This window comes from Dipodomys merriami, unplaced genomic scaffold (genome assembly GCF_024711535.1).
Source record: "Dipodomys merriami isolate MVZ:Mamm:240054 unplaced genomic scaffold, mDipMer1.0.p SCAF_30, whole genome shotgun sequence".
In the NCBI taxonomy this organism is placed as follows: domain Eukaryota; kingdom Metazoa; phylum Chordata; class Mammalia; order Rodentia; family Heteromyidae; genus Dipodomys; species Dipodomys merriami.
In genome coordinates, this window is record NW_027204493.1 from 17,679,112 (window position 1) to 17,693,527 (window position 14,416).

Sequence of the window (14,416 nt, forward strand, 5' to 3'; positions counted from 1 at the left end):
TCAGAAAGCAGAATCAGGAGGACCGTATGCTCAGGGCCAGTCTAGGCCACACAGTAAAACCCTCAGAGAGAGAGAGACAGACAGACAGACAGACAGACAGAGATAGGCTGAGACAGAATGTATTTTTAAAACTCAAATACAGAATATATGTGCTAGAATAAGAGAAATAATAAATGAGGGAGGAGGTGATACAGTTCAAAAAGAAAAGTACTCATTACCTTACATAACTATAACCCCTCTGTACATCACCTTTACAATAAAATTTAAATTAAAAAAAGAAGAGAAGTGACACTAACAATACTAGAAATCATTTCTACTATGAGCTTAGAAAGGCAGAAAGAAGGTGGGGCAGGGCCTTCTGTTGTTTTGTACACAACACTACATTTTCTTGGCAAATGAAAAGATATTGCCAAGACAATTTTTTAGAGCTTAGCTTGAAAAGAGAACCACACATGGAGATTAGCCCATGTCTGAGGATGAACGAAAATGTAATACATATGTCATAAATGCAGATGTGCACAGAACCCAGCCCCCAAACCAAGTGAAGAATAATATATTGACTTTTTTCGTGACAGAAAAGTAAAGCATATACATCTTCAAAGAAATAAAGAGACTTGTCTAAAGAAAACAAACTGCTTATTCATTTTAAGGAAACAGTGATTTGGAGAAATAGAATTTGGATTTTTCAGATTAATCAAGAATTTTGGCCAGGAGCTGGTGGCTCATGCCTGTAATCCTAGCTACTCAGGAGGCGGAGATCTGAGGATCATGGTTCAAAGCCAGCCCAGGCAGGAAAGTCCGTGAGACTCTTATCTCCAATAAACCACTAGAAAAACCTGAAGTGGCATTGTGGCTCAAGCAGCAGAACACTCACCTTGAGCTGAAGGATTTGAGGAACAGCACCTAAGGCCAGAATTCAAGCCCCGGACCCACAAAAAAAAAAAATTCTGCAGGATGGCTACTTCTGGATATTAAGTTAAACTCTCCCAAGTGTCAGAAATCAAGATATGTGGGAATTATTTATGTTCCAGGTGATGTTTTATAGAGATAGGACTGCTCCCCAAAACTTAAATCAACCTTGACAGCACTAAGTTCCAGGGAAACAATTCTGGAAATACTTTCAGGTGAAAAGTATTTATTTGAGCACCTACAATGCATGTATCAGGACCCATACCAGGACCTAGGAATATAAAGATGAAGGACCTTAGCTAAATGCTCATGAAAAGGGAGGCCACAGCAATTTTATAGGAGCAAGTGATTTTTTTTTTTTTTTTTTTTTGGTTTGAGAGTTCAATAGAAATGCACCATCCCACCCGTTGCAACAATGAGAAGTACAAGTTGTCATGTCGAAAATGAACTTTACAACTTTGGTGTTGGGGGGGGGGGGGAGGAAGGATTGAGTGGGCGGGGGTGGGGGGAGGCTGGGAAGGGATGGGAAAGGTAAACAAAGGAGGAGGCTACAATGCTTGATAAGAAATGTACTCATTATCTTGCCCATCTAATTGTAACCCCTCTGTACAGTATTTTCACAATAAAAAAATAAATAAAAATTACAAAAAAAAAGAAATGCACCATCCCATGAGTCAAACTGAGTCTAAGCTGTGGTCTTACTAAAAACTTCCAAAATACAATGTAGTTGAGGTAGTTTGGTCCGCCACCAACTATGGCTCAAAGGTAAGATCTAGGTTGAGAAGATAAGGTTGGGAAGTAACTACATTATTCCAGGCAACCTCATTAACAATTCACAGCGTAGCTTCCTAATGTGTACAATAACACTAGCTCACATTTTACTGGATACTTACTGATAGATGCTCTTCTAAATACTGACCACTTTTTGTTTTTCATTTAATCTACCCTATGAAATGAGCACTGATTTTATGAGTGGAGAAAATGAATCACAAGTTACACGATTTTCCTGAGATTGCACCCTTAGTGAATAGATGATGACCCCTAGTCTCATTTTCTTCAGAGGATTAAAATGAAGACATTGTCTGTGAAAAGGTTACTCTATATCTGACATTAATAAGCTCTTCAATGCAATAGCTGTCACTATTATCTTTAATAATTTTATAGCATGCATCTCCTTGACTCATGTGCAAACCTGGCACAGTAATATTTGTTGAAAAATGTGAACAGATAGTTAAATTATTCCACAATGATTCAATCTCTATTACGCATCCTTTTCCATGCACATATTCATTCAGAAAAATAAAGTATATAGAGTCGTTATTAAGTATAGTACTGTGACAGGTTGTATGACACATGCAGTAGAACAAAGTGGTCAAGGGGGCTGCTCTCAAGAATAGCCTGGAATGAGATATTTTTACTAGGAATTTTCCAAGGCTAGTTTGGTTATATAAAGTTCCTGGAATCTAGAGGATACCCAGGGAAGGCCTTGGAAATGCCATCCGTTTTGTGAATGGATATCCTGATTTACCTTAATTTTCAAACTGTCTTCAAACCCCAAACTTATAAGGTCTATGTTTTGAGCTAAAAATGAGATTTTTCAATGAATACTTTCTTATCTTGGAACTCAAACACTCTAAGGATTAAGACTCCAGTTCCTTATTTCGTACCTTATCTGAAGCTTCTTCCAAGTGGTCAATTGCCTTACTTTTCCTTTAGTTTTCCATTATTGGCTCACTAGCTTCCTTTCTCTAGGACATGAAGAACTCTCCAGCATGATACAGAATTATTGGTTCTAACACACTGAGCAACTCAATGACAAAATTCCTGATATTAAGATCTCCACAACCTCAATATGTCTTTAGACAGGGCCAGATAAAAGAAGAGTTTGAGGCTACGAAAAGAGACGGAAAGACACAAGGATGCATTATTGTTGGCTAGGTTTTTCCAATTAGTCTGTATATCAGCATATTATAGACACAATGTTGTTATCTTATCTGCCATTCCAAGTTAGAAGGAGTTATGATTCTATGTGAGAGGGTAAGAGATTTTTACAGATAAGAGATTTCAGAAAAGAATTAGACCTATACTGATCTTGGGGCTTGAACTATACCTGTGTGCTGTTCCTGAGCATTTTTTCTCAAGGCTAGTGCTCTACCACAACTCCATTTCCAGCTTTTTGGTAGTGAATTGGAGATAAGTCTCATGGATCTTCCTGCCCAACCTGACTCCAAACTACAGTCCTCAGATCTCAGCCTCCTCAGTAGCTAGGGTTACAGGCATGAGCAATCAGCATCCTGCTCCATAGTTTTTTTTTTAAGCACCTTAGTGATCATCATCAAATCATCATCTTAAGATTTATAAAAGAGTAACTTGGGGGCTGGGAAGGTAGCTCAATGGTAGAGTGCTTGCCTTGCGTGCCTGAGGCCCTGGGTTCGATTCCCCAGCACCACATAAGCAAAAAGAAAAAAGCAGGAAGTGGCGCTGTGGCTCAAGTGGTAGAGTGCTAGCCTTGAGCTGAAGAGCTGAGGGACAGCGCCCAGGCCCAGAGTTCAGGCCCCATGACCAGACCAAAAAAAAAAGAAAACGAGAAACTTGGAAACTCATGGAAGAAAAAGAATGAAATTACCTTGTGCATGGGCCTGCTGGTACTTGTTTTTTGGCTTTGGAGCCCCAACAAAAATTCCATAAAGCAATCCCAAAAACAAAGCAATGATAAGACTTGTACATAAAGAATATTAGTGGAAAAGCTCTGCTGACCTCCAAAATTCATGATGATTGAAGAGATGAAAGGAATTCATAATCTCTGATAAATTCATTCTGCTCCATAATTATTATGGACATCAAATCATGAGGCTATTCAAAATTGTGCCTTTCTAATATCTTGTATTTGTCATCTTTTCCATCTGAAGGATTAGGTAAACATAAAAGAGATATTAATTAATATTTAATCCCTAAATTAGACTCAATTCTAGTAAAAATCATATCATGCTTTGTTATTTTCAGTAAGTCTTCCAAAGAATGGTGACACTTTCAAGTAAACTTCACAAGGATTTTGAAGAAATCTTTCTTAAACAAAAATAAAGTACAGGTTACATACACATATATGTGTGGGGCGGGGGAGGGGGGATATTGGTGACAGCCTAACAAAAACCAAAGAAAAGTTCCTACTAAAAAGTGAGCAAAGAAGAATCCGGTTTTTTTCTTCCCACTGTGATTTTTATTCATTTGAAGATAAAATTCAAAGCAAACATCTTAGAATCTTTGAGCTTCTGTTTGTCACACAAGAATTATTTCCAGACAGCACTGGAAATCTCACATTTCCAAAATCAGGTCATGCAACTGGAACTGCAATCTAATTAGTAGGCTCATTAAACAGTTTCTACCACTATCAAGTAGACAACAACTAAAACAATAAAATTAGCTTTGCATGTGTTGGAATCTCCCAAAATGCAATCAAATGGGACAAATTCTAATTACAAAAACAATTCCTAATTTAATATTTAAGAATCATAAAGCAGGGCACTGGTAGATCAAGCCTGTAATCCTAGCTACTAAGAAGGCTGAGATCTGAGAATCATGGTTTGAAGCCTGCTCAGGCAGGAAAGTCTATGAGAACCTTATCTCCAATTAACCAGCAAAATTCCTAAAGTGGAGCTGTGGCCCACCTGCTAGAATTTCAGCCTTGAGCAGACAAAGCTGAACAAGAGCAGTAGTAGGATCTGAGTTCAAGCCTACACATACAAAAGGAAATGTTAATGTTTCCATCCATCTCTGGCCCTTTCCCCAACATAATACTTTGTGTATCTAATTTTAAAGCAGAGGTATACATGTTTTATTGACTTTCAATATTTGCTCAGCATCACTGACCTTTCTTCCAACGTGTTTGTCACTTTTGTACTTGTCTCTTCAGTAGCCTTTGCAGTTCTCCACAGTGGCTGTTCTATTACTTTATTAACATCTCCCTCCTGCTCCTCCATCTTTCTAATTCTGAGCTAAAGGATTGAATTCTAATTTTCAGATAACAGAGGCTATGAGGCCAAATACCCTCGACTTCTTCCTTATCCTTAAGTTCTACACTATCTGTATCCATCTGTCCTTAAGGAACCCCCTCCCCTACCATGCACACACTCCCAAATATCCTTGTAAATACCTGGTCTACTTCCCTAGTAATTGACATCTTCTCCTCCCCTTTACTATTCCTGTTCTCCCTCCATTCGTCCCCTCTTTTTGTTCATTCTGTCTAAATATTTGTTTAAAAAAGTATTTTTACAACCCCTGAAATATAACTTGTCCCCAGATACTTGCTTAAACTGTGTTTCAAAGTATTACTAATAACCACTAACCTCAAACCCTTCAAATATATTTTTGGTATCTATTTCTAGACTTTAAGGTAGTTAGATCAAGTCAATTCAGTTTCTTCTTTCTTTAGATTCCATATAACACCTTCTCTCTGTATATTAATATTCTGCCTACTGCAATGTAACTATTTGTTTCTGTGGCTTTTCTCACCAGTCTATGAATGTCTGTCTTCAAGGCAAGACTCTGATATTAATCTGGATAGCTCTTCTATTTAAAAAATCAGCTCCAATATAATTCACTAAGAATGATATTTGCAGTGTCAGATGTTTAATCACAAAAGATGCCTCTTTCGTGATTAAAAAGTTTCTTTGGAATTTACCTGTTGTTTCAGATCTTTTGATACTCTTTTTGAATGCAGAAAATAAAATTTAAATACCCACTGAACATTGTGAAGAAAGTTATAGTGGTAGCAACAACCCCTTCCCCCAACTTGTATCTTGTTTGTAAGCAAAACCTCAATCTGACTGTCACAAAGTAGAGGAGGAGCTATTAGCAAAGTAGTGCAAAGGCTGGCATGGCATAGCACAACAATGCTCTGCAGATATGGTGAATGGAACTGACCCTCTATGTTCTTCTCCCAAGTGTGGGCCCAAGGGAAGGGGTGTCTTTCACTTGCATAGAGACTCTGACAACTCATGAAACACTGAAGTTTCATTTCTTATTCATCTGCAGCTTTCCTAATATATTTGTCCAGCAGTACACCTTTTACTAATTCACCAAGGAACCTGAAGTCCTAAATGGACCTGAGAACATAGTTCACTGCAAATTCCATGTACAGTTTTTCATTCTGAGAAAACAGGAAAAGCTGCTGACATAGACTAAGTACAGGTCATACTGCTAACATTAACTAGTAGATTTTTTCAAGAATAGGCTCTTCACATTCAGAAGATAACCTACATACTTAGCCAACTGCCAAAAGCAGGGTGAACCTTGTTGTCTTTGCTCTACTTCTAATCTGTTTTCCAAAGCCCATAAAAATGTATAAGCAATCTGATATAAAACAATATGATGGATTCAAAAGACACTGGGATTTCAAAACAGGCTAGACTCTCTTTTAAGGGGATCAGTTTCTCTTATGTGACCGAAATGTGTTGCTGAGCAAGTTACCTTCCTTGTAGACAAGTGGGGATTTAAGAAAGAGCCACCTCAAAAACATACAGTTACTATTTACTGACAAAATTGACCTAAATTACTGATATAAGTAGGAAAACACATGGCACACAAAAGTAGATTCAAATAGTAATGGTTTACACATGATGAAAACAAGTTATATCTGTTCTGTAAGTCTTTTAAGAAAATTCATTCAAGTGACTTTAGCATGTCACCGTTAGCATTCTAGTTAATTATTATTACCAATGTGCTATAAGGTTGCCTTTAGTAGTCTGCTCTCAATCATGAAGCGGGCAGCTATTGCTCTAATGATTTTCAACAGTACCAAAAGTTCAAACCATTCACAAGGTAACACAAAACATAAGCAACAGAATTAGAGTTAGAAACCTGGTGTTTCTTAGTCCTTAGTTTCTTAGTCTTAGTCTTAGTCTTAGTTTCTTAGTCCTTCCCAAGCTAATAACCTATTTTTCTGATTCAGATTATCTATCTTTGAAAGAAAAATGTGTGTGTGTGTGTGTGTGTGTGTGTGTGTGTGTGTGTGTGTGTGTGTGTGTGTGTGTGTGTGTGTGTGTGTGTGTGTGTGTGTGTGTGTGTGTGTGTGTAGGTATGGGTGTGGATGTGTAACCAAATTCTATAATTGTTTAGGGTTTGTTTATAGGCCAATACTTCTCAAACAACCAGACACACAAGCTAATAGTTCATCAGAGTATCAGCTGTGGTCCTTAATATATGACTGGGAGGTATTTTTGAGTTATTGTTTTCAAAGATGGAATGAAGATTTAGCTAGATAGAGTAGTAATGAGTGTTAATGTTTATAGTATAAGCTTGAAGGTGGAGAAGAAAGAGGGAAAGGTTAAAAACAAAAGAAATTTGAACTGTGGTGAGAAACTGATCATTAAATTCTCTTCAGTCCTTCTTAAGCCCAGAATTCTTAACTATTTTCCTTTTACACTTAATTGCCTTCCTTTTCTCTGAACCTGAAGACCTCAGCAATAAAAGAAGTAACTGAATAATAATCAACTAAAAGGAGTATAAGAAACAAGACATGGAAAGTGAAGAAATAACAGAAGTTAAGCATCCTGTCTTCTTAGATGATAATTTTCATAAGAGAGAGGTTTTATTTTCTTTTTCTTCACAGGGATTTTTTTGAAGACCTCCCTGGCTTGGCCACCCACTTGGTCCACTGAATATACAACCTGTCAGCAGTTTGAAGCACACTAACTATTTTACAAGCATAGAAAGACTACTATGACTAAAACATATTATTATTTTCTGAAATTTTATAGGTATTGCCAGTGTCAACCTTTCTATTATATAATTCCTAATCATTTTTTTCTTATTTTCATTTTGAAATTCTAGGGTATTATCAGAAATTAATAATATAGGTAGAAACAATAAAGGACATAAAATAGCCAAAAATTTTCTCTTGAAAATTCTACTTAATTTCATTAAAATTAGAAAAAAATTCATATTAGTTCCAAATCTGAACTTCTGTCTGAAACAATAACTTGATGTTACCAGACAGCCCAAGATTCACAAAAAAATACATGATTTAAAATTTATAATCTTAATTTTATTTAAAATAAATGTTTGTAAATGAAGTATTTGGCCTTAAGTGAATTCATTATTAAGGAGGATATCTGGTTATGAATTTTAGATTTCCTGGTTACATTTATTGCAAAGAGGAAGAGATGTCACTGAGGTAAGATCAGCTGACCTACAATCTTATTAGATGACAGGTAAATATTGCATGAGTTTGAGGCTGATGAGATGGAGCAAAACTCTAGTTATTTTACACAAGACTTAACATATTCTGTCCTGCAATATTGTCAATAATTCTGTCCACTAAACTCAGTATTTTTTTCTACACAATAAAATTCAAATAAACTAAATGAATTGGTATTCTTGTCAAAAATGAACTCTGGAAAATCTATTTCTGGGTTGAGTTCCATAGTTTCAATGTATTAGAAAAAGGGAAAAATCTAAAGGATGAAACTCTAAGTGGTTACATAGGAAGAATTATCTATTCACTAAAGAAGTAAGCCATCTTTCTTTCCCTGTGAATACTTGTTCATTGGATTATCTGAGTATAGATATATGTAAATCATATAATTATGAATAAAAAGATAAACAAAGGAACATAGGGACCTAAAAATGACCTAAATATTTAGTCAACGTACTACAATCACTGTTTCACTATGTTTTGCCTCCTTTGGGATCAGCTTTCAGTATCACTAGGACAATTTCATAAGAGCATGTAGACATTTATCTCAGAAAATGAAATCTGATGTACCAAATTAATCTTTATCCAAATGCATTAGTCTCAAATCTTCCTCTGGTACCCCAGAAGGCACTCTAATGGCAGTACTGAGCAGGCTCACCAACAGGGGTCTTGCATCTGTCATTCTCCATTCTCTCTTTCTGAATCTTTTGAGTCCATTATAAAAGATGCAAAGATACTCATACAAAATACCTCCTAAAATTCACAACTGCAAAATTGAACTGTTAAGATGACCTGATAACTCTGGCATAAAATCACCACATTTTTATAAAACAGATTGTGCAAAGTTATAATATATAAATACATAAACACATACATGATGTGTGCATGCGTATGCACATACACACATATATATCTACATCTATTTATAGATGTAGATATAGATATAGGCAAAAGCTGAAACATAGGTTAGTTATACTGGGTTAAAACATTCTTTATAGATCCTTGTATGCAATTCAATGCCATAGAGATTCTAAAGAGTTCTCTGCATTGCTACTAGACTGAATTTAAATTCCTAGAAAGCTGGCTTGAATTTCTTTTCTGTTGACCAATGCAAGACCAATTCCCAAATTGCCAGGCTACCATTCATTTCACACAACTAGCCAGAATAAAACATAGGACCTTTACAGTACTTGTTTATCCAATGAGGCAAACCCTTATCTTTGTTTGATTTGGCAGTAAAAAAAAGTTGAAAAGTGTAACGGAAAGAAGCCTTTGCTATAAAATATTCCAGCATATGTTTTTAATGTAGTTTCAAATAAAAAAGGCACATTCTTTATACCACTGTTTCAGTACTCATAGGGTAGTACTTGAGCCAAGTAACAGGACCATTTACTAACTTTAACCAAGAAACAAATTTGTAATAGGATTGTGCAGTTATCACCATGCTGCCTTAGGGGAAAGAGGACGATAGTTTGTATTTGAATGGCTGGTAAACTTTGAAAGACAACTCCAGACCTGCTAAGTCTCAATTTTTCTCCTTGTTCCAGAGCAGACACCTCTACATCTTAACTATTCTGCATCCTGCCTATTCAAAGGGCTCAAGGCCTTCATACATTTTAGTAAAGGCTCCTGGAAACAAAGCACCTATCTCCTGTAATATGTCTATTGCTCCCTGTCATCAGTATCTGTTGTCATCTTCAGATCTGCCCCTCTATGAAGAAACAGACCTATCTGTGAAAATGATAGTTTAGAAATGAAAGGGAGAATAACTTGGCCAACCTTCCTTCTTGACACAAACATTCATGAGCATGGAATTAGATCCAACAGAGACAAAAGGAAAGAACAGTTTCTGTCAACAAACACCTAGACTTTCTTGCTGAGGGACTAAAAGGTGAGGTTGTAAGTAGTAGGAAAATGACAATAACTAGGGAAGTTAGAACCATCTACACACTAACTGGGTCACCTGGAAAAAAAAATCACCTCCTTCCTTCGAGTCTAATGTTTCATTAATCGATCCTTCTAAGAGGCCCAAGGAGGAAGAAGGTATACAAAACACTCTCAATCCCTGTTAGCCCAGTCTGTCCACAAAATCAACACATCGGCATACCATGCAGTGAAATGGATGAAGGGTTATCTAGCTCTGGGCACAAAAGAAAATCACCAGGACTTTCAACTTCTCTATTCAGCTTTCCAACCTATGTATTACAAATGTAGGAGCATGAATAAGCAAATCTGCATTCTTTCCAAAACTAGAGTTGAATAGCTCACTACTTTCCAGTCACATGTAGAGGTGAGGTTAGTGCAAGAAAATAAAAGGTAATTGTAATGCTAGACTTTCAAAGAACACATGCATCCTACCTATTGCAGCATAAATAAATGCACTTCCAACAATAAGGTTAGCTAGAACAAAAACTGTTGCTTTGTACCAAGGTACACTTTATAGAAATAAGAATGCTAATTTTCCCTTGTTGACAAATTTCAAGAGGTATAACATTAACCTTCAAGAAAAGTGTAAGACAAGAAGACTAAAATTAATATTTGACAAATGTCTACTATGTACCCAGAGTAGTGTCTGAGACCTTTAAATCTCAGGATTAACGGGTACCAATGAGAAATTTTTGGTAAGAACAACAAGGACTTTATGCTGACGTCTGACCCTCACTGACAGGACAAGCATTGGCACCAATGCTCCCACTGAGTTGGGAACTCTGATGATGCAGTTGGAAATGGGCCACTGAGATTTGCAGGCATGACACCCAGACTCCCTCACAAACACATTCGAGTCTGGGGACAGTGGCTGTGGCCAGTGGAGAAGGGAGATACGCCACAATGTTGATGCTCAGCATCTCTGGTATTGGTAGAAAATAGGCACATGCCTAGAGCAACAGAGGATGTCTCCAACCTTTCTCTGCAATGAATTTCTTAGTTGAAAGCCAAAACCAAACCAGCAGGTGATTCTGATAGTACCTTCAGCAATCTAGAGGCTTTCATTAAAAACAGTGTCATAAAACCAGCTGGAAAACCTTGGGAGCCTGTGTTTGGATATCTATTACTTATCCCAATTTCCAGCCAAAATATTTACCTGAGAAATATACTTGGAAAATCAAACACAATACAGTATCCCAAACAACTCATGTTGAAAGACACAAAGATTTACAACGAGCCTTTATTATGCATTCACGAAGTTTTGCTATGAGAGATTTGAATCCAAAACCACCCTAGAGGTAACGATAAAAAGCAAGCATTTTTTAAAACATGCCCTTGCCATACCCTCACCAATTATTTTTATATGTATTAGTCATAAACTCTAACAAGAAAATGATAAATGATAGCATACCCCAAGGCATCTTAATACATCGCATTGAACCTTAATACAGGACCATTCACTGAGCAAGTTCTATTAGAATTTGAACACATCATGATGTATGTTTTCGATTTCTATTAGAATTCTATGAGTTCATTCCAGCAAAAAATATTTTAACTTAAATATGTGAGGCGTCAATATATCTTAGAATGATTTTTAAATCGAGTCAACATAACAAGTTTCCTTTAACCTTCTTCTGGAAATTCAGGCCAATGGATAGCAGAAATGAAAAATTCATATATGTATTTCCAAATAACCAGAAAAATACATATACCTCAAATCTCCCTTTTTAAAAAAATTATACCTTAATTTTTGTGCTATTCTTACAGCTTTCTTATTATCTGATATTTTGTCCATGAAATATTAGCAATTTTAAATGTCCTCATGCTAGATTTCTTATTTGGGATGCTTTATGTTAAAAAGTAATTTTAAAAAAATTGTGTAACCACTATTTTCTCAGAAAACCTTTGACTTGATACGTGTGTTGTTTTACATTCTCATACTGATACTAGTATTTCTGTCTAAGACAAATCCCTCTCTGGTACTTGTCATAGTATTTGCAGGGTCTAAGTTTTTAAGCTGAAAGGGATATTGATTACTCACCATATCCAGGAATGCCTTCTAAAGGGGAAATTATTCACGTGCATCATGTTCGCAGATTTCTTGTCATCAATATTTTCCTTCTCTCCTGTGTTACATGTAGTGATTTTCACAGATGATCCCAACTCTTTTGTTTGTGCAGCTATCATGGGCAATTATTGCAACAAGTATTGAGTTCCAAAAAGATTCCCCCCCAAAATCCCCAAAAGCAACAACAAAAGCCCTTCCAGGATTTGAAGAACGAAACATCACAGAGCACCCTGCAGGTACAGGTCCATCCATTTAGGCTCCATTAGTTAGTCAACATCTTAAAATAACCAGTCAAACTGCTAATCTTAAATGATGGCAAATATTGTCCTGTTTTTTTTTTAAATCCAATTGCCTTGAGTATAAATTAATGCATCCTCAAAGGAAGAACTATGGAATGTGGGACAAAAGGACTCAAAAGACAGTTTCTTGTTATCCTTGTGACCGAAGTGTCAGAAGGGAAATGGAAAAGTTCAGGTTGCTTTGCCATGCTGTCATTTAGAAATGAATATTGCTTTTTCTTCTTTCTTAGGCACATATTCCCGTGTGGTCACTTTAATGCAGTGCTACCGTCTGAGACGTGTTGGACAAAGACCTGGGCAGAGGGATTGGAAACCATATATAGAACCAAAGTCAACTTCTTCCCCAAATCTCAGAATTGCTGGTTTCCACTGCAAAAGTAGAAAGGCAAGGAGTAATTTCTGCATTGCAAGACAGGATTCCCACTCTCTACCATCATGACTTCAGAAGGTGCCGTGGTGATGAAATTCATTTCTACTGCCTAACCCCAGAACAAGGCGGGCTGTTCTCTTCAAGTCAAATGACTAAGCTATTGATCCTTTCCATGCAGAATCCCCTTTAATTTGGTATCAAAATCATGTGTGGGCTTTTAAATATTTTTGGCCTTGGAAAGCCAACGAGTTTCACAGCTGCAAGTCAGACGTTGTCTAAGAATTTCTTCCCCCACTGTCTCTTCCTTGTACTCTTCTCCTTTTCTTTCTCCTTACCCCAAATTCAGTGCCCCAAGAGATGTCATTTACTCTGATGCTCTGACATCTTCTGAAAGATTTTCACACCCAAGCTATACAGACCTTGCCTGCTTTTAAAACACAATGGCAACAGGCTCCTGCTGGAGTCCCTTCTCGCTGAATTTGCAAGCAGAACGTTTGGAATCCTCGCAGCCACCTTTCCTGCCCTGGGATGTGCCGCCCCAGCTCTGAGCAGCTCAGGACACTTGCAGGCTCCCTGGTACTGTACATTAACTCTGCAGCAACCGCTTGCTCTGCAGACTGCTGCCTGACAGGGAAAGTGCTGGCGTCAAGGGGGCCCTCTAGGTGGGTTCCCAGACACTGCAGTTGCGCTTTCTTTGAGAGCCTCCGAGGATGAACAAACAAAAAAAGGGTTAAAGGAAGAGCTCGCCCTGAAGGAGGAGATTTCTTTCAGTAAGTAATTACCAGGCAAGAGAAGCTAAACACTAAGAAATCTGTAAATAAACTCACGGGGAGAAATAACACCTTGAACAAATAGATACTATTTCCCAGGGAGGGTTTTTATTTTGTTTTGTTTTGTTTCTGGCCTTTTCCAGCCAAAAAAAAAAAGAAAGCGAATAAAAAGAAGTCCAGAGAGTCTCTGCAAATGACAGGGTTTTGTCAATTCGATTCAAAAAATAAAAAAAGAACAAAAATATGGGGGTGGGGAAGCCTTGTTTAACCCACCATTTGTAACCATTTAGCTACAGATGTCCAGGCTATGATTTTGGACAGGAAATCCTGGGGAAGCCAGTTCAGCAGAAGTCAGTTAGACTTCAGTTGCAATTTGCTCATGTCATAAAGCTGCTTGTTTGATTAGGGGGTGGGTAGCCGGGAGGAGAGCTCAGATATTACATGCCAGCGTCTACGGTGGGTATTTTGTATTTCCTCAAGCTTGTTCCTTTGTTGCAAAAAAACCTGTTCAATAATCCCCCCGAAAGCGCCCCATCACCGTTGATGCCATTTTGGAGCAAGAATAAAATAGTAAACTCTTAGAATAGTAGGTTGGCACTTAAATGGTGTTTGCTGGAAATCAGTCAAAGGATGGGTTTTACAGTAGCAGTGCACTTAATATTGATGTTTCACTTTTAACTTAGGTATTTAAAAGGGTTGTTATGCAATTGCTTAATACTAAATGGGATACTGGCAACACTTAATAAATCATGCTATTATCTTTAGTTAGGATCTCCCCAGTGAGATCCTGCCTTGCAGAAAGCATTAGGTGGGGGGAGGGCATTTTTCAACATTCAAAACCAGGTAGGAATAATATAGTTCGTTTTGAGAACTGCTATGGTT

The 14,416-nt window shown here is 37.2% G+C and overlaps 1 protein-coding gene across 5 annotated transcripts in view; it reads right to left on the reverse strand.

Annotated features, from left to right (window-relative positions):
• The window catches only part of Pde4d (phosphodiesterase 4D), a 1,379,127-nt gene that overhangs the window by 525,438 nt on the left and 839,273 nt on the right, over positions 1-14,416 (reverse strand). Inside the window, exons 1-2 of one of the 5 annotated variants that reach the window (XM_070041220.1) lie at positions 13,184-13,336; positions 12,069-12,763 (exon numbers count right to left, since the gene is read on the reverse strand). The exons of 2 other annotated variants lie outside the window; for them this stretch is intronic. In XM_070041220.1, the coding sequence (XP_069897321.1) occupies positions 12,069-12,214 (146 nt within the window). In that variant the 5' untranslated portion in view covers positions 12,215-12,763; positions 13,184-13,336. Of the gene's footprint in view, positions 1-3,666; positions 3,754-12,068; positions 13,337-14,416 lie in introns of those variants that run through there. 2 more of the 5 variants (XM_070041219.1, XM_070041224.1) reach the window with 2 other exon arrangements.